At 39.6% G+C, this 19,442-nt stretch overlaps 1 protein-coding gene across 1 annotated transcript in view; it reads right to left on the reverse strand.

The window, feature by feature from the left end:
• COL19A1 (collagen type XIX alpha 1 chain) overlaps positions 1 to 19,442 on the reverse strand; it is a gene marked incomplete at both ends in the record, with an annotated part of 187,590 nt that overhangs the window by 61,224 nt on the left and 106,924 nt on the right. The window contains one exon of the mRNA XM_082048168.1: positions 16,598 to 16,651. Coding sequence (XP_081904294.1) covers positions 16,598 to 16,651 — 54 coding nt within the window. The remainder of the gene's footprint in view (positions 1 to 16,597; positions 16,652 to 19,442) is intronic.

Here is a 19,442-nt window from a genome sequence, read left to right on the forward strand (position 1 = left end):
AGAACGAAAATACAGTACAAGGTGCCTACACTGGGCTCAGGACTATACTGTCCCTTACCAGCCACCCCCAGTATGTCCTCTGATGTGTTGCTGACACTAAGCAGCCCTGAGATGACCCAGAGCTGGGAAGTCACCTGGGCTAGGAATGGCCCACAAAAATGTTGAGCTGTTTTTAACTTTGATCAGTGCACTGGGCAACTGAGTAGCTTGCCTGGCTTTAGAGACGAGACAGGACTGGGAAAGGTGCACACACATGAGGAAAGGGGGGCTGCTGTTAGCTACATCCAGACTTTTGGGCTGATTTCTACTTCAGAAATACAGACGGAAACTAACATTTCCTGGCTTTTTTTGAAAAGCAGTAAACTTTCCTTAGAAAGTATGAAAAACAGATTGAGAGGCAATGGTGTAAGTAACAAACAAAGATAAATTGCTTCATACTTTTAAAATAGTCTCTCTGAGTTAAAATGATCTATACTGTTGACTTCTTGAAGCACCTTCCTTTTCCTGTTTAGACTTATTTAAAGTATCCTGAGGATGACACTTAAAATCTCAGCAGTCTAAACAAAGTATCAAGGAAGTGTCAGGGGGAAGAAGGCAGAGCTTTGACTGGCAGACACAACTGTGAACAAGGTGTTAATTACACAGGAAAACATGCAATATGTTGGGAAGGCAATTTTATCTCTACAAGATGATCCGAAATGTGATTTATGACATATTACAAAGCCAAAACTTAACAAACTTTCTGAAAAATCAGTTATTAAAAAAAAAAAAAAAAAAAGGGAGAGGTTATTTCATATGACCATTACATTATTAGTCATTATACTACGTGCCATGTTTACAAAAAACCTGTAGAATAATCACACAGATTGGTATGAAGTATTTGCTTTTTCTAGAGGAACAAAAGTCCTTTTAATATTTTTTTCCTTAAAAGCACCCTTCTAAACTGTCTGATATTTTAATTTTAATGCAGAAATACATACAAGAGCACTACCTTTCAAACACAGATTTAAATGTGAGGAATACACACAACTCCACGTACTTGCCAGCACTCCTGCTTCTCTCTGACTTCCCAGCATCAGTATGGAAAAAATTAAAATATATCCTACAGTAAGAGTGTAACTAGAGAAAATGAGTTTATATTTTGTTTAGGATAATTAGAAAAATTAGAAGAATGTTTTTGATAAGCCCATTATGGCCTTGCCTTGAGCAGACTGTGAGCTAGACTATGACTAAATATTTACAGTTTGATCCTGAGTCTTTCTTCTGGCAAGAAAGAAGTGAAAAACATCTCAGTGTCTTCTCTGGTTCATAGAGTGGGTTAGTGGAGAGCCATGTTTCTCATTTCCTGCTCCAAAGTGGATCTTGACAGCTCCTGAAGAGCTGCTGTACCGCTGGGCACAGGCCGGCACCTGGCACTGGAGGTGTGTTACCTTAAATTAGTTGAGTTCACTGAACAAATATCAAGGTTCTAAAACTACTCAAAATATAAATAAATGTTGTGGGAATCACATACTTCCTTTAACTATACAAAAAATGCAAGACCACTTAACGCTAGCTTAAAAAAGATAAGTGGTGTCAACAAGTTGTCTAATGCTACTCAGAATAATATCTAAAGAAAAGAAAACCAAAACAGTTGCTGGTTATTTCTTTTGTGCTGCATGTATTTTTGTTGGCAATCAATGCATTAAGAAGTTGTCTAAGTGTTACTGATACTGTATCCTGTCCCCTTGACTCATGAAGGGGTCAGTGTTGGGTCCAGTCCTGTTTAACATCTTTATTGATGATTTAGATGAGTGGATTGAGACGATCATCAGCAAATTTTCTGATGACACCAAGTTAGGAGGGAGTGTCGACCTGCTGGAGGGCAGGAGGGTTCTGGAGGACAGACTGTAAAAATGGGCTGATTCCAATGGGATGAAGTTCAATAAGGCCAAGTGCCGGGTGCTGCACTTTGGTCACAACAACCCCCTGCAGCGCTACAGGCTGGGCGCAGAGTGGCTGGAGAGCAGTCAGACAGAAAGGGACCTGGGGGTACTAATTGACAGGAAGCTCAACATGAGCCAGTGTGCCCAGGTGGCCAAGAAGGCCAACGGTATCCTGTCCTGTATCAAAAATAGCGTGGTCAGCAGGACAAGGGAAGTGATCCTTCCCCTGTACTCTGCATTGGGGAGGCCACACCTGGAGTATTGTGTTCAGTTCTGGGCCCCTCAGTTCAGGAAAGACATTGAAGTGCTGGAGCAGGTCCAGAGAAGAGCAACACGACTGGTGAAGGGACTTGAACATAAGACCTATGGGGAGAGGCTGAGGGAGCTGGGGTTGTTTAGTCTGGAGGAGAGGAGGCTTAGAGGTGACCTCATCACTCTCTATAACTACCTGAAGGGAAGTTATAGCCAGGTGGGGATTGGTCTCTTCTCCCAGGCAGTTAGCATTAGGACAAGGGAGCATGGGCTTAAACTCTGCCAGGGGAAATTTAGGCTGGATATTAGAAAGAAATTATTTACAGAGAGAGTGGTCAGGCATTGGAATGGCCTGCCCAGGGAGGTGGTGGACTCGCCGTCCCTGGAGGTTTTTAAACTGAGATTGGACATGGCACTTAGTGCCATGATCTAATAAACGGACTAGAGGTGGACCAAGGGTTGGACTCGATGATCTCTGAAGTCTTTTCCAACCCAGTCGATTCTGTGATTCTGTGAAATATCTGCTCTCAGCTAATTTGCACAGTCAGCTACTTTGGTCTTATCCATAGGAGAAACTTCAGCTACAATTCACACAAAAATTGTTCAAATAACTGCTTGTTCAGGGGCAAAAAAAAAGATAAAATATTAAAAATAAAGTAAATAAGAAATTATGTGCTTCAGCAAACCCCAGCTGAGTGCCTAAGTGAAGTACACGGTCAACTGCACTCTTTATTCCTCTCTTCCTTCATCCTTTCTGTTAATCAAAATGACTTGATGAGCTTTGCCTCACATTAGATGGAAAGCTGTTCAGAAGAGACGCTCTGTGCATCCTTCCGTAAGCTTGTGCTCTGATTCTGACTGCTGCCCCTTGGCACTGCTGCAGGTCCAACACACAACGCAAGAATTCAAAGTCTATACTGCAACCCCTGCTGTATCATGTTGCATCCATCTATTCACGTATCTCTAACTATAGAAGAGTAAGATTGCTAATCCTAGTGTCTAAAAATAAATTGCAGATTATTTTAGGAAAAAATTGAGCAGATTTATGTAGGAACACTGACACGATACATAGAATTAATAATTTAAAGAACCCACACTTGAGTATGAAGGCAAAAGTTCCTAGAATAAGCCCGTGAGAATTGTCAAGGGAAACCGCTAATTAACAGTTCCTGAAACACATCATCATATTTCAAAACAGGAACTAGCTCTAGAGAAAGAAGGAAGCTGGGCTTTAAAGTCTTAACTACTGTAGTTATTATGCAAGATTAATGAGCCTTATGTAACTTGTTTGCCAAGCTAAACTAAGATTCTTTCGAATAATCCTCAAAATCAGACTGACAAAGGGGCAGCTATACCCGAAGCAGGAGGCAGGTGGAAAGTCAGGACCCCTGTCTCAGAGTGCCCAACCCACGGACACCCTGCCAGCCCCTTGGGCACCTAAATGCAGCCACGTGAGTGGAGCTCAGGGCAGTTAGAAGACTATTATTTCTCCAGATACCCAAAGTTGCCACCAAGCAGCCAGACAAGTCCCAGTGCCTACACTAATTCAGAGTACAGAAAAGAGGCTTTCCTCTGTCTCAGTCCTCTAACTTGATATGCCTAGTCCCCGTAGACTTCCCAGTTTTCCCTCTCTGTCTGTAGCCACAAGCCAGGGCTCCTGGCAGCTCACCTGGAGCCTGCAGAGTTCGAACCAATTCTAACCCAGGGGAAACCCAACCCAGCCTGTCCGAGCACTGGTCACAGTCCTCTCCTCCATGGTTTACCAGAAAAACCCTGCCAGGCTGCCATTTTAGGTGAAGGCAGGCAGACATCACATGGCAGTATCAGTAAGAAAGCCAGTTCAAGAGTTAATTAAAAACAGAAGATTAAAATTAATCATGAAAAACGGAGCAATCACCCACCCAACCCAGTTACACAGCAGTGTGCATCTACCGATTGGTTGTGGGATGGGAGGAGGTTCTCCATGACCCAAATCAGCTATGTGACAGTTCACAAAGTGAAAATTACAAATCTACAACAAATGCACAGTCTGAATATCAAGTCATTATTTTCCACTGTGCATTTAGCCAAAAATTTAGTAAAATTTAAAGAGAGCTTTGACATTTAACCATCTGACTGCACAGCTACAGTTATTAAAAGTTTTGTCATTAACTTTGGTAGTGTCACAATTGCACAAGATTTTTTTTTTTAATCCTTAGAAATCTTATAGTATGGTTATTCTCATTCCTAAACTAGAAACCTACATTGCAGTCAATGAAATCTTTTAAACTTCAGAAATACACCATTAGGACTTGAACATAAAATTCCTTTTTAATCCTATTAACCTTGGCCTTGAGAATGTATTATGGTAACCAGTGTATTACAAATTAACCTCTGTATTAAATGTTAAACCTGAATAAACTCCCAGGAAATAAGTCCAGAAGACAAGAAATTAAGCCGTTTACAGAAAACAAGTCAAAGTCTGCCTCTCATATCCCACTAAAGCCTTTCACAGAAACATGGCTCAGAGAAGAACAGAGCACACAGACCATAATCCCTTTTTTCAGAGAGAAGTCACTAGGGAGCTCCTCGCTAAGGCAGGAGCATTCCCGCACTCAGCCTTGGCTTTCTAATTTTAGGAATGATTTCAAATAAACTCTAGTTTCTTTGTATTAATAAATTTCTTTTGGTATTAATAGAATTCTAAAAGAAAGCACCTAGTCAGACTATATAATATTATCCAAATGCATTTAACAAACATCAAAAAAAGTCCTTAAACAGGCACAGTGCTCCCAAGAAGTGAAATGCCACGACGTATTTTGGCAACAAATCCCTAGAGAAAATCCATAACAATTTTTCAGGTGTATTCACAAAAGTGTATTTTAAATTCAAAATCACTTTGCAGAAACATTTTTCAACTACATTTAGATATCTTTAGAATGAATACCTTCATTTTAAATTATGAGAAACAATTTCATATTGTTTCGTGATGCTATACCTTTTGCTAAGAGACATTACAAGAAAGTTTGATAATAGAGTATTTGGAAAGGAGCCTGAAAATTCTAAATGAGATCTTAAAAGTGAAATAATTTCTGCTATTCCTTTAAAAGTTAGATTTTTCCGTTAAAAGTTAGATTTTTATTTCATCATGAAAAATAACAAAGAAATTTAAAAATGATAGAACTATTATCTAATTGACAAATCTGTCTTCAAAGTTCTAAATTAGAACATTTTATACCTCATTGTTAAATGTCAAAGTGGGAAAAATAGATTTTTTTTTTAAACTTTATCCTACCTTACTGGTTATTTACTTCGCCTTTACGGTCAATAAATGATGGTAGAAAACCTGAAAATTATCTCCACCTTTTATATCAACAATTTCTAGACTGTTAAATACCCAAGCGAAGGAACATAGAATCATAGAATAGTTTGGGTTGGAAGGGACCTTCAAAGACCATCCAGTCCAACCCCCCTGCCATGAGCAGGGACATCTTCAACTAGATCGGGTTGCTCAGAGCCCCGTCCAGCCTGACCTTGAATGTTTCCAGGGATGGGGCATCTACCACCTCCCTGGGCAACCTGGGCCAGAGTTTCACCACCCTCAGTGTAAAAGAATTCTTCCTCGTGTCTAGCCTGAATCTCCTCTCTTCCAGTTTAAAACCATTACCCCTTGTCCTGTTGTAACACACCCTTTTAAAAAGTCTGTCCCCATCTTTCTTATAGGCCCCTTTTAAGTACTTAAATACCTCAATAAAGTCTTCGCAGACCATTCTCTTCTCCAGGCTGAACAACCCCAACTCTCTCAGCCTGTCCTTACAGCAGAGCTGTTCCAGCCTTCTGATCGTTTTTGTGGCCTCCTCTGGCCCCTCTCCAACAGGTCCATGTCTTTCCTGTACTGAGGGCTCCAGAGCTGGACATAGGACTCCAAGGCGGGTCTCACCAGAGCAGAGGGGCAGAATCACCTCCCTCCACCGTCTGGTCACACTCCTTTTGATGCAGCCCAGAAGTCCAATCATATCCTGGGCACGTTGCCTGCCCATGTCCAATCTTTCATTCACCAGTATGAAGTCCTTCTCAGCAGGGCTGTTCTCAATCCCTTCATCCCCCAGCCTGTATTGATACCAGGGGATGCCCCGACCCAGGACCTTGCACTTGGCCTTGTTCAACACAATGAGTTTCATATGGGCCCACTTCTTGAGCATGTCCAGTTGATCCCTCTGGATGGCATCTTGTCCCTCAGGCGTTTCAACTGCACCACTCAGCTTGATGTCATCTGTAAACTTGCTGAGGGTGCATTTAATCCCACTGTCTATGTCATTGATAAAGATATTAAACAGTACTGGTCAAAGCATGGACCCCTGAGGGACATTACTTGTTACTGATGTCCATCCAGCCGTTGTGTCATTGATTGCTCTCTGGGTGTGACCATCCAGCCAGTTCCTTATCTACTAAACAGTCCATCCTTCAAATCCATATCTCTCCAATTTAGAGAGAAGGACATTGTGGGGATTGTGTCAAAGGCTTTACAGAAGTCCAGACAGATGACATCTGTAACCCTTCCTTTGTCCAGTGATGTAGTTACTCCATCACAGAAGACCACTAGGTTGGTCAGGCAGGACTTGCCCTCGGTGAAGCCATGCTGGCTGTCCAAATCACCTCCCTGTCCTCCATGTGCCTTAGCACATCCTTCTGGAAGGATCTGTTCCATGATCTTCCCAGGCAGAGAGGTGATGCTGACAGGTCAATAGTTCCCAGGGTTCTCCTTTCTAACCTTTTTAAAAATGTGTGCAATGTTTACCTTTTTCCAGTCACCAGGGACTTCACCTGACTGCCAAGGCTTCTCAGATATCATGGAGAGTGTCTCGGCAACTACATCAGCCAATTCCCTCAGGAACCTGGGATGGATCAGGTTCCATGGACTTACGCATGTTCAGGTTCCTTAAGTGGTCATGAATCAGATCCTTACTTACAGTGCAAGGGACTTTGCTCCCCCAGTCCCTGTCTTGCAGTTCATTTTCCATTCAAGAAGTGTGGGAAGAGAGCTTGCCAGTGAAGACTGGGGCAAAGTTGTTGAGTACCATCTCCTAGTCCACTACTACCAGTTTACCAGTCTTGCTCATTGAGGGGGCATGCTTCCTCTGACCTTCTTTTTCTGGCTGACATACTTGTAGAAGGTCTTCTTGTTAATCTTTGCTTCCTTTGCTCCAGCTGTGCTTTGGCCTCCCTGACCCCATCTCTGCACAATTGGGCAGTGTCCCTATATTCTTCCCAGGATCCCTGTCCCTGCTTCCAATGCCTGTGAATTTCCTCCTTGCCCTTTAGCTTGACCAGCAGGTCTTGACTCAGCCATGCCAGCCTCTTGCCCTCCTTACCCAATTTCTTACACCTGGGGATCAAAAGCTGTTGTGCTCAATGGAAAGTGTCCTTAAAGGTCTGCAAGCTCTGTTCTGCTCCCTTGTCCCTGAAGGCTGCTTCCCAGGGGATCCTGTTGACTAACTCCTTGAAGAGCTAGAAGCTGGCTTTCCTAAAATTCAGGGTCCTGACTTTACTCATCACCTGCCCCACATCCCTCTGGACTGCAAGCTCCATGAGCATGTGATAACTGCAGCCCAGGCTACCTGCAGTCTCGACATCACCAATTAGCTCACTTGCACTGGTGACCAACAGGTCCAGTATTGCATACCCCCTGGTAGAGTTATCCTCAAAGCACTCCAGGAGTCTCCTGGATTGCCTATAGCTCACAGTGCTATTTTCCAGCAGATGTCAGGGTGGTTGGAGTCCCCCAGCAGGACAACAGCCTGCAAGCATGATACCTCCTGTAGCCGGAGTAAGAAGGATCCATCAACAGACTCCCCCTGATTGGGGTGGCTGTAGTAGACGCCAACCACAAGCTTTCCTTTGTTGCCTTGCCACACAGCACTCCAACTTAAAGATAAAAATCAGACTGGAGCTTTCCATACTTAAAAAGAACTTACATCAAAGTCAAGAAGGACTGAGAAGATTAAAAGACATTCCAAAACTCCAGAGCTATAGCTGTGAAAAATACTTTTTGCACTGTGCCAGAAGACAGACCTACTATGCGGTAATTATCATTGCTCTGTAAAGCTTGTTTTACAAGTGGTTGAGTACAACATTTACTCACTGAACTAGAAAACAAATTATGTCAAAGAAATATTTAAGTTCTATAAACCAGATAAATGCAATCTGAATTTAAATTAATTTTGATGTCACTCTAAATAATTATGTTAAGAAAACCTAACAGCTCCCCACCCATTTATTTACTTAGGAATATTTTACACTGTGTTATAATAATTTTATTCCTGCTTGATTAGAAAAACTTGTAATCTCTGAGAGTAAACTGAATATTAATATAAAGTAGGTATTGCAAGGTCACAAGGTCCCTCCAAACACTTAATTTTAGTGAAATCAATGCTGAAACACTAGATATGACAATGCAAAGGACTCTCAGTTTTATGAGGTGCTTAATTTATTGCTAAGATAATGCTAAAATAACTTCCTCTTAAGTGAAGTATTTGGTATTATAAACACAACAATTGGAAATAAGGAAGTTGTTTCAAAAATATTTACTTCAGGACACCTGCAACTTTCCAAGGAATACAAAGTCAAGAATATGACTGTGGTGTCTTAGAAAGATTTGTAGATGTTTGAACTGAATTCCTCACTGGAACCAGGGAAACTACCACAGCAGAAAATGTCTGTTTAAGTACATCTGAAACGATTAAAAAAAAATCCTATTAATCTATAAAAAATGAAGTTGTTGGCAGCTATTCTGAGAATAAGATAGGGCTAGTTAAATAAAAATCACAGAATCGTCTGGGTTGGAAGTGACCTCTTGAGATCATCTAGTACAATCCCCCTCCTGAAGCAGGGTCAGTTCTCCAGTACTGTATGTACTTGACTCTTTAATATCCCCACAGATGGAGATTTTACAACCTCTCTGGACAACATGTACCGGTATTTGACCATTCTCACAATAAAAAAGTGGTTTTTTGTGTCCAGATGGAATTTCCTGTTATTTAATTTGTGCCTATTGGCTCTCGTCCTGTCACAGGCTACTACAGAGGAGAATCTGGCTCCCTCTTCTTCATTCCCTCATGTCAGGTATTTATACACACTGAGAAGATGCCCCCTAAGCCTTATTTTCTCCAGGCTGAAAAGTCCCAGCTCTCTCAGCCTCTTCTTCACAAAAGATGCTCCAGTTCCTTTAATCCACTTTGTGGTCCTGTGCTAGACCCACTTCACTAAGCCCATGTCTTCCTTGATGTGGTTTCACCAGCTCTTAGCGAAGAGGAAGGATCTCTCCCTGGTCTGCTGGCAATGCTCTTCCAAATACAGTCCAGGATACTGTTGGCCTTTTTGTTCCACAAAGTTACATAGTTGGCTCACAGTCTTCTTGTTGTCCAGTAGGTTCTTCTCCACAAATCCTCTTCCCAGATAGTTTGCTTTCAGTGTATACTGGTACCTGGGGTTATTCCTCCATAGATGCAGGATTTTGCATTTCCCCTTGTTGAACTTCATGTGATTCCCCTTGTCCCAGTTCTCTGTTATGTTCTGGCCCATTGTTCAGGTTGTTAATGAAGATACTGGACAGTCCTGGCTCCAGTATTGAACCCTGGGGTACACCACTAGTGTCTTGTCTCCAACTGGACTTTGTGCCACTGATCACAACCCTCTGGGCCCAATTGTTCAGCTGGTTTTCAATCCACCTCACCATCCATTTATCTTAGCTGTACTTTGTCAGCTTGCCTATGAAGCTAACGAGATGAAGTTATGTGAGATAGTGTCAAAGGCTTTGCTAAAGTTGAGGTCAACAACATCTACTGTTCACCTCTCATCTACCAAGCTAATCACCTCATTGTAGAACTACAGAATGTGGGGACCTCAAAATATCACCTAGTTCAATCCCCCTGCCAGAGCAGGAACACCTAGATGAGGTTACATAGGAATGTGTCCAGGTGGGTTTTGAATGTCTCCAGAGAATGAGACTCCACAACCTCCCTGGGCAGCCTGTTCCAGTGCTCTGTCACTCTCACTGTGAAGAAGTTTCTTCTCATATTTAAGTGGAAACTCCTATGTTCCAGTTTGCACCCAAGAATAATTTCCCCTTCATAAATCCATGCAGACTGATGGGGAATAGACTTCCTCAGCTTATTGAATTATTTTGTATACTACTTCTTATATAGAGAACTTCTCTAACACAGACTATCCCATTCATCTTATTGTCCTTCATGTTTAGAAATTGTTTCTAGGTGGGTTTCCTCTGACTCACTCACAAGGACTGAGATGAGGATGATTTGCCTGTGGTTCCCTAGATCTTTCTTCTCAAAGACAAAAGTGATACTTGCTTTCTTCTAGTCTTCAGGAACCTCTCCCAATCACTATGACCATTTAACAGTGACCTTGCAATGACATCAGCTAGCTTCCTCTGCACTTGTGGATGCAACCCACCAGGTACCATGGACTTTCAGAGCTGTATCTTTCTTCTGAAGCTGCCTGGGTGCAAGAGTCCAACAGCAAACAGACAGTTACTTTGGTGGTGTCTGGGTCCTGTGCCTTCTGAGCATCATATTTAAGGATGTGTATGTTGGATGGAGAAAGTTTGCTGGCCTCTTCTTTGTGGCCTTCTGCATGAACTGCAGTGCAAACTGCTGCACATCCATTTGCTGCTTCTGTTATCCGGGATGATGCACAAACTGCTGAATTGCCTGCCTACTACAGAGTCCTCTTCCTGGCATGGGCTAAAAGGGGCCTCGACCCTTCCTAATCAGGAGTCAGCTAGAGCAAAAGCTGTAGGCACCCTTTGAGCAAGGACAGCTGACTGCTAGAGCTGCCCTTACCTGAGCCTTGTCTGGCAGCAGCAGGCAGCCTCAGTTTTCTGAGAGGGTTCCCAGAAGTTCCCAAATCCCAGAAAAAGCGCCCAGAAGCTCAAGAAGGTATCAAGAAGATCTCAAAGATGCAGAAACTGCTGCACAAACTGCTTTGTTTGCTAGCTGCATGCTGGACCTCATTGAAAAATGACCATTTATAGATTTCACAGTACAGTTGTCTAATAAACTTGTGATGATGCTTTGTGTTAAAAGATTTTTTGGAATTCACTAAAATATTGTATTTAAAATTAAATTGTTTTAAAAAAATAGTATTTATAAAAAATGCACCAAGTTCAAGGGAAGGTCCCTGTTACAAAGACCTCCAACTGAAATTAATCATTAGCTTCTGAAAGCTTGGAATATATTTTGGAAATATAAATTCACTTCACAGCATTTAACATACTGAAGGTAGAATCTGGAAAACTCTATTTGGTCTATACTTACAAATATTGAAATTTTAAAAAAGTACAGAAACATGAAAAAATTATTTGAGGACTGAAAAAAATTCTTTACATGGGGATCTGAAGGATCTTAGTTTAATTTTCTCAAAAATAAATTGAATGGTGATTTGATTACAGAGAAAAATACTTTAAATATCTTTTTAATGTAAAGCAGACATAAAAAAATCCCAAACAGTTTTTGGAGGCTTAAGCTACATGCTCAAGTGTAAAATAAAAAGCACATTTTTAAATGTGGTATCAACAAGAAACACTGGAACAACAACAACAACAAAAAATCAAGGAGACTTCCAAAGTCTCTATTGATGTCTTTCAGGTGGAAACTACTACCATGAAAGATATACTTAGCTAAAGTGCAAGAATACTGGGAGAAATAACAAAGTTCTGTGTAATGCAGGGAGCCAGAAAGATGGTGTAGTTGTCCACTGTGGTTTAAATTCCATGCAATGCTAGGTTAGCACGCAATATTTCTATTTTTTTGTTGTTGAGCAATATTGGACCAGGGACTTCTCTGAGTAACATCAAATAACCTTCTAAAGATCCTGACATCATTCTGAGCACTGGCGTAATAGTATCAAGTTGCTGCAGCAGTAACATGCTGCTCTGAATGCCTGAAGACAACAAGAGGGACACTGAAAAATGATGTATGAAGGTAACACCCACAGAATGGTCCAGTGTCTCTCATACAGGAACAAGGAAGAGGGAATGAGCAGCCATCTCTACTGGTCCACTTCTCCCAGTGACCAGAATTAAAACCAAAGGCTCTTTCTTACCAAGGCCTCAAGTCTAACATAAACCACTTCACTAAAGATAACAAAACTAAAAATTGTACTAGTCACCAGTGGCAGAGCAAGCAGAACACTGGTCTTTTTGTAAGAACTGCAAAGGTTTGAGAACTTTTACCCACAGGAAAACACAAAGCTATCTAACACGTGTGAGTGGAAGTGGGTACCAGGACAAAAGGAGAAACATAAGAACAGTATAAACACAAACTTTAACTAAGCTCACTTAAGAGATTGTCACAACAAAAAATGCCTTTCAATGAGTATTGTATGTGTATCAGGTTGGTTGAAGAATCAGAAAAAAGTTCACTGTATGGTGTCTGGATATGGTCAGATTATCATGTAGCCACTATTTCTTCTGCTATTATCATTACCTTCCTCTTCCAAGTAGCACCCTAAATAAGGATGTGCCACATATGATGAACCACTGATTTTTATGTTTTTTTTGGTGGAGCTATTGTAAATGTTGTTTCTTTTGTGTAGATACAGAAGTGTGGTAATAAACAAAAAGCCAATCGCTTCACGTTAGCTCACAACTCTGTTCCTTTCTTTTAATTACTCTGCAAAGGAAACAAACTATAAAAGTCTGAAGATCACTATTTGTACTACCTCGTTTCTCATGAAGGTTCCTCTCTTCTACATAAGCCAGCTATGTGCAGAATGAGAAGACATAACAAAGGAGATGAGAGGAAAAGGCATCACAATAGGTGGAGAAAGAACGGAAGTAATGAATTTACTCTTATAACCAACACAATTGCTAAATGCTAGACTATTAACATGTTTGCTTATATAGAAAAAAAAATATTTGTGCATTTTGCTACTACAGCAGTATGAAAGAAGTAATATGCATAAGAGTCCAATTTTTATTTGTCGTTGCACTAGCTCTTCTCCATGACTGCACTACCTCCAAGTTATAGTGAGTTTAGAATTTAGTCTTAAGCCAAAAAATGGAGCGTGCATCCTGATATGGGATCCTTTGACACTATGCAGATCTAGCCAAAGAGCTTTCAGGGCTTCTTCTCTCTCATTCTGAATGATCTCCCTACACTAAATTTCTGTAAATATTAGTGTATGATGTTTTCTGCAAACTTCTTCATCCTTTGGGATATCTGGAAAACCTCCAGGAGACAAGCTCAGACAGAAGATACTTCACACACTTCTGTCATCGAGTTCCATGGCTGACTTACTTGCGTACCATCATTTAAACGTGTAAGAAGCTAAACTGCTTGTTGAAGTGGGAGCAAGATCATGTCCTAACATGATCATATAACAGTAAAACACTGAATCACCAAGCCACAGAAAGTGACATATTTATTATTTTAATAATAATGTGTTGGCTCAAATGATACCATGTAACCATATCTACAATGTACTTACTGGACAAAAGCTGTAACCATTTTATTTCAAATAATGTATTGATCCCCATTTGTTCTTGAAATAACTAACCCACTGTCAACATTTAAATGAGTGATGTTGTAGATTTGTGCTTGTAAGCAAATTTCACATATGTGTCAATACGTATTTTAAGGTGGGCATAACTTGGAACTAAAAATCTACAACCGAGTTAATCTTTATTGTAATTATTCTATTTCTACAATAATTATTATATATTTTTTACTGTGTATTTTTTGATACAATTATTTCTATGAGATGAAAGAAATACTACTACCCTGACTTTTTCTTCTTAATATGGGAGAGGGGTGCATTTGTCCTAAGTTCCCTCTATGGTCAACAGAAGGAGATGGTGCACACTCTGGTACAGGCTCCCACTTTCGGTATTTCTCAGTAGTTCTAATATTAAACTCAGATCTTGGATGATATAACAAAATCCTACTTAAAAACATGCTGAGAATGAAAATGCATGGTTCAGTCCAATCCATTTCAAAAGAGGGAAGAAACCCACTGCATGGCTCTTTTTCTTCCCTTTCTGTCTCATTGTGTAGTGTCACCTAAGTCACTAGCTCTAACTTGAGCCTTCTGGATGTTTCTTTGAGTTTTTGACAATACTGCTATTAACACTGTTAATTTTCCTCAGTTCCTTAGGTCATTTTAATGTGTGTTCTGAGGTGTCTAATTTACACATTTAATAATTCTCCTCTTAGCTCCCCATTAAACTAAGCCTAGTTTTTGAAAATGCTGCTGAGGTAAGTGGGTATTAAAACTTGGAATATGACAAGTACAATGGAAATGGCATCCAAATTGAATAGATACTTCCAAATGTTTTGGAGTAGGGTTTGTTTGTTTGTTTTCCCCTCCCTATTATGTTACAGTTTCTGTCTGCAAAATGGTCGCAATAGCACCTTTAGATCTGAACAGGATGTTGAAGAAAAATCATCAGTTAGTTAAACACTCAATACTATGCTTTAGTCTTCAAAAGACAGTCCATGACAAAACCAATAACTTCAGATAATGTGAAAGATTTGGAGGATTCAGCTGGAAGCAGAACAGAGGAACATGACATCTATGATTAAATAAAAACATTTAATGGCCATTAGATATGCACTGTCCTGTTTGTCATTAAACAGAGCAGAGATCTTGTAACAAACAGTACGTTATTGTGTAATTAAATGTATTGGAAATGCAAATGCACATGGGAGTTGAACTAAGACTGCAAACTGTTATTAACGCTGGGCAGGGGTAGCCAGCAGAAAGAGTATTGTGAGCATCTTGCTGGTAGAAAGATAAAGACAGATGCTGAGGCCCCGCGGTCTGTCCTGTTCTCATTGTTTGGCTCAAGGCAACTGTGTGCGTGGCCAAGACTGTAAAACAATCAGCACTTTTGTTTTTATAGATATTGGAATGAGACAGCAGTTCCATTTTACACGCGAATAAGACATGGCCATGATAAATGTACCAACTCCCTAATTCCCGCCAGAAAATGGGAAAAAAAATTTTGAAATTAATTTATCCCCCATTATATAATACATCATGCCAGACCTAAATCTTTGCCTCAAAAAATTAAGAAGTTTAAAGAGTGATATCTCTAAACCACAGCCATATTTATAACTGTTCTCAAAGGAGAACCAACAAACTGTGTGTTCCCTGCAGATTCAATACTCCACAAAAAAACATGCTAAAACATTCTAGAACTGGATATCCCTAGCTTTTCAGTATCCTGGATATTTAACTGCATAACACTGGAAGTCACAGTAAGTATAATATCTTTAACAGCATGTTAATATGCTGTAAAAGTTGGTTTAATAGCAAATTCCCCACAACTTTTGATTCTCTCTTACTAAATTGACTTTTTCTGAATGGGTTCTCAATCCTTACTGTGAAAAATAACCTCAGCTTTCATATTTTCCCATTCAACTTAAGTGAAATTTAGTGCTATCTTTATGACTTAAAAACAATATAAAACATAGCTTTCGGTCCTTCACACCATTACTCATTTAGTTAAAGAACTGGTCTTCTGTTATTATTATTACCATTACTGGAATGATTAAACTGGTCTTTATTAATTCACTGTAGTTGACTAAGATAAATGATAAGTACTACTAAATCCTTCCACTTCAGATAATTTAACTGAGATATTAAAAATCACGATGCCTAAACAAACCAAAAATTATTGAGACATCTAACTTCAAAAACACAAACTGGGTACAATTTATTGAAATGTTTGAGTCTGATTATCTTCCCAAACTTTTAGGTGCAGACTAGATCATAAACTCTCAAAACTGAATTATTTCTTGAGATATGACAATAAAAAATATTTGTTATCTGTTCTAATGAACTACCAAATTCAGTAAGTCAGAGAAAACAAAAATATAACTCAGAGAAACCAATCAGTCAATTACTTCATTATGTTAACATTCTGAATAACCCAGAGTTTATTTCATGTCTTGAGCATAATATCTATAACTTTTTTTCCTCTTACTTCTCTGCATATATATGTTAGGCTGACACCTGCATAATGGCATCTACCACAAAACTTGGGTCACTAGTTCTAGTTTCTGTTAATATTTTAGATAATGACCCTAAAATTCATATTTTATATATCCCAGAGTTCACAAGGTATGATCTATCCCCACAATAAAATAAAAACATCTGAACAATTTTAATATTCTGTCATTTTAAATTACAGCAGAAACATGTTGCACAAATGACAATATCTACATCTGTGCTGCCAGTCAACACTTTAGATGTTTGAAGTCGTTAAATCTCCTTCAACTGAAGAGAAACCTTACATGTCAAAGCTCAGTTTGTTGATTCATACTCAGCTGCTACCTTTCCATTTTTCATTAGTGCTTAGACAGAAGTCACATATCAAGGTCAGTTTGCACACCCGCCAGTTGTTCCCCAAGTTTACTCACCCTTTGACCTTCTTTGCCAGGTGGACCTTGGGGACCCTCCAGCCCTGGTAAACCCTGAAAATACAAACATTGAACAAATGTAGCATTCTGTGTTATTTTCGTCCTGTATTATTCTATGGAAATAAGACTAAGCCAAAGAGCCAGATGTCAGGACAAAGCATTTATTTCTAATAATAAAAATAGGTTATTCATAATAACCTCTTTCAGGGTAATGTTATATTCAGATGCAAGAAAAAATACCAACAATAATTACTAATCACATTCCTCTGTATAAAGGCTGAATCATTTAGAAGAGGTAAGCACTACTTAAACATAGTTATATTTAACTACAGTTTTGTAAGAAAAGTGCTTTATATTGTCAAGCTAGAATGCCATAAGAAAAAAAAAAGTTACACTAAATTGTGACAAATTACTCTACAACTCAAATGCAAATATAGGCACTGACGGGGGAGGGGAAGGGAAGGGAGGGGAGTGAGAGGGGACTAAATATAGCAGGTGGCCTTAACGCTCACTGTATTGTAAGAACCAGCCCTGTGCAGTTTCCTCTGCGTGCCTGGCTCGGCTTTTCCAAGCCCTCAGAACCACTCACTCCTCTCTCGTCCTCTCTCCTGACCAGCCACAGCTTTGTGTGTTTTGAATATACCCTCGACTTTGGAGCCTTCCCTCTGAACTCTGTGCAAGGAGCTGCCTCTGCAGTCAGAACCACAGACTGTTTCCCAAGCTTTGGGGCTTTAACTTTATATCTGATTAACGTATGATATAATCATAAAGCCTTCAAATAACAGCTCTGTACTTAAAACAGTGCCCTACCTTCCCCCACCCCTCCCCACTCTTTATTTTATGAGTCACCTTGGAAAACATTTTTTTTAAAAATTACTTTGAGGAAGTTATCTAAATTCCATTATAGCAACAAGAAATATGAAAAGAGTTTCAATGTAATCAGCAAAAAGCACTGAAGAGTTCTACTTTGTATAAGTAAAAAACATCTTGAATGTGATGTATATTCTTACAGCGTATCACAAATTAAACATCTCATGTTTATTTAATAGTTTGAAATATTAAAATATTAAATTCTTAACCATTTAAATTACTCAGACTCAGGTGTTAGTTCAACTTAAGGTATATCTTGGGTCAATCTCTGAACTTATTTAGAATCAATTACACATATTTATTGCCCTAGTAAGGGTAAACTGAGACCACCTAAGAATCATGTATTGAAAAGTGTCCAGATTTCCAGAAATTAATTTTAAAAGTTCATTTGCAATCTCTAATTCCCAAGATGATCTTGAGAGAGTAAATGGGCATGCCAAAGCTGCTAGCTCATATATCTTGATGTGATTAGCATGAAGTCTGCCTTCAATTTTAAATAAAAGTAGTCAGTTCTAGAGTTTTTCTAATCCTATGTTTTCTCTAATTTCAAACACTAATGCTAGAAGAGTATCTCAGACATTACTCCATTATAGGATATTTCTCCTTTCACTTCAGTTCATAATGTAAAGAAGCTAAGATTTAGGTTTTTCTACAAAACTGATGCATGCCACTTCCATCTTTTCCCAAAAGTTTATGGATCTAGAATATGCATGAAAATGTTGTGTCCAATAAATAAATCACAGAGAGTTAACCACAGGTTATACAGGCACAAACTCATAAAGCAGTATGTGACCATGAACTCTGCAAACCTACTCTCCCTTTTGCTCAAGTTGGTATGGACATTTGCAGACAATTATGCCTGTTCAACTGTTAGCAACATTCTACCTTTGTAGGGAAGTTCTGGGAATTCAGGAAGAGGTGGAGTTCTTTTTTGTTAATATTTCATTTGTAGTGACAGCTTTATGCAGGGGAATGAGATGAGAACCTGTAACATCTGTTTTATGGAAGAGGAAATACTCTGCCTCATGTAACTGTACATTAAGGTTCCAGGGGGACAAGAATTACATGAGAATGTAACTGCACAATAATGATAATTAATAGCCAACACTTTTTCCTAGACCTACTTTAATTCTTTTTCTTCTCTCTACAATATTATTGTCAAGAAAAAGGAACCAGATAAGGAGGTTTATCTTCAAGGAAAGGGAGGAGAGCAGCTTACAATTGGTAACTAGGCAGGGAGGACTACCCTGTACAAGGAGCCACATCCTGACATTGAAAGTGAGGTAAAAGTTCACGCTAACTTCATTGGGATCTTCAGTTTAAGGAGTGGTGGGACAATGTGGGCCATGGTAACTGACACAGCTGTAAAACTGTAATATCTTGGCATTGGTAATGACCAAGCAATGTTATCCATGTTCGGCATTCACTGAACGAGATTCTGGAAAAACAAGTGAAGAAGAAACCTGCAGGAGGAATGAAAAAGTTCTCAACAGTGAAATCTCTCTGAAGGGATGAATAAAACATCCCCTGTTGAATGCCTATGAAACTTGACAGTACATCTAACAGCTCAGCACAGAAAAGAAGTACATATTCATAGAAAGGCAGACCAAACTTCTCAGATCTCATCCCTATTTAACTTCTGGAGATCTACCCCTGGAGAGCAAAGATCAGATTCTCCACTCCTTCATATCACAGAAAGCACAGTAAGTAGAACGATCCCACCAAAAGACTCCACCACTGTAGACAGAAAGGGACAGAATATATACTGTATATGTACATGTGGCCTCATGGGATATGCTGTTGATTGCATTGAAAATGCTTGTGTCAGAAGGCAACCTATTTTACACGTACCATCTTTCCAGGAAGTGGAAATGTGTCAAACATTACCGTGTAGCTTGAGGAAAAAATATGTCAGTAAGCTGGAGATGGGCTCAGGTGCATCTGAAGCTTAGAAAATCTGCTGCAATGACTGAGG

This window comes from Streptopelia decaocto, assembly GCF_964273445.1.
Source record: "Streptopelia decaocto genome assembly, chromosome: 3".
NCBI classification, from domain to species: Eukaryota; Metazoa; Chordata; class Aves; order Columbiformes; family Columbidae; genus Streptopelia; species Streptopelia decaocto.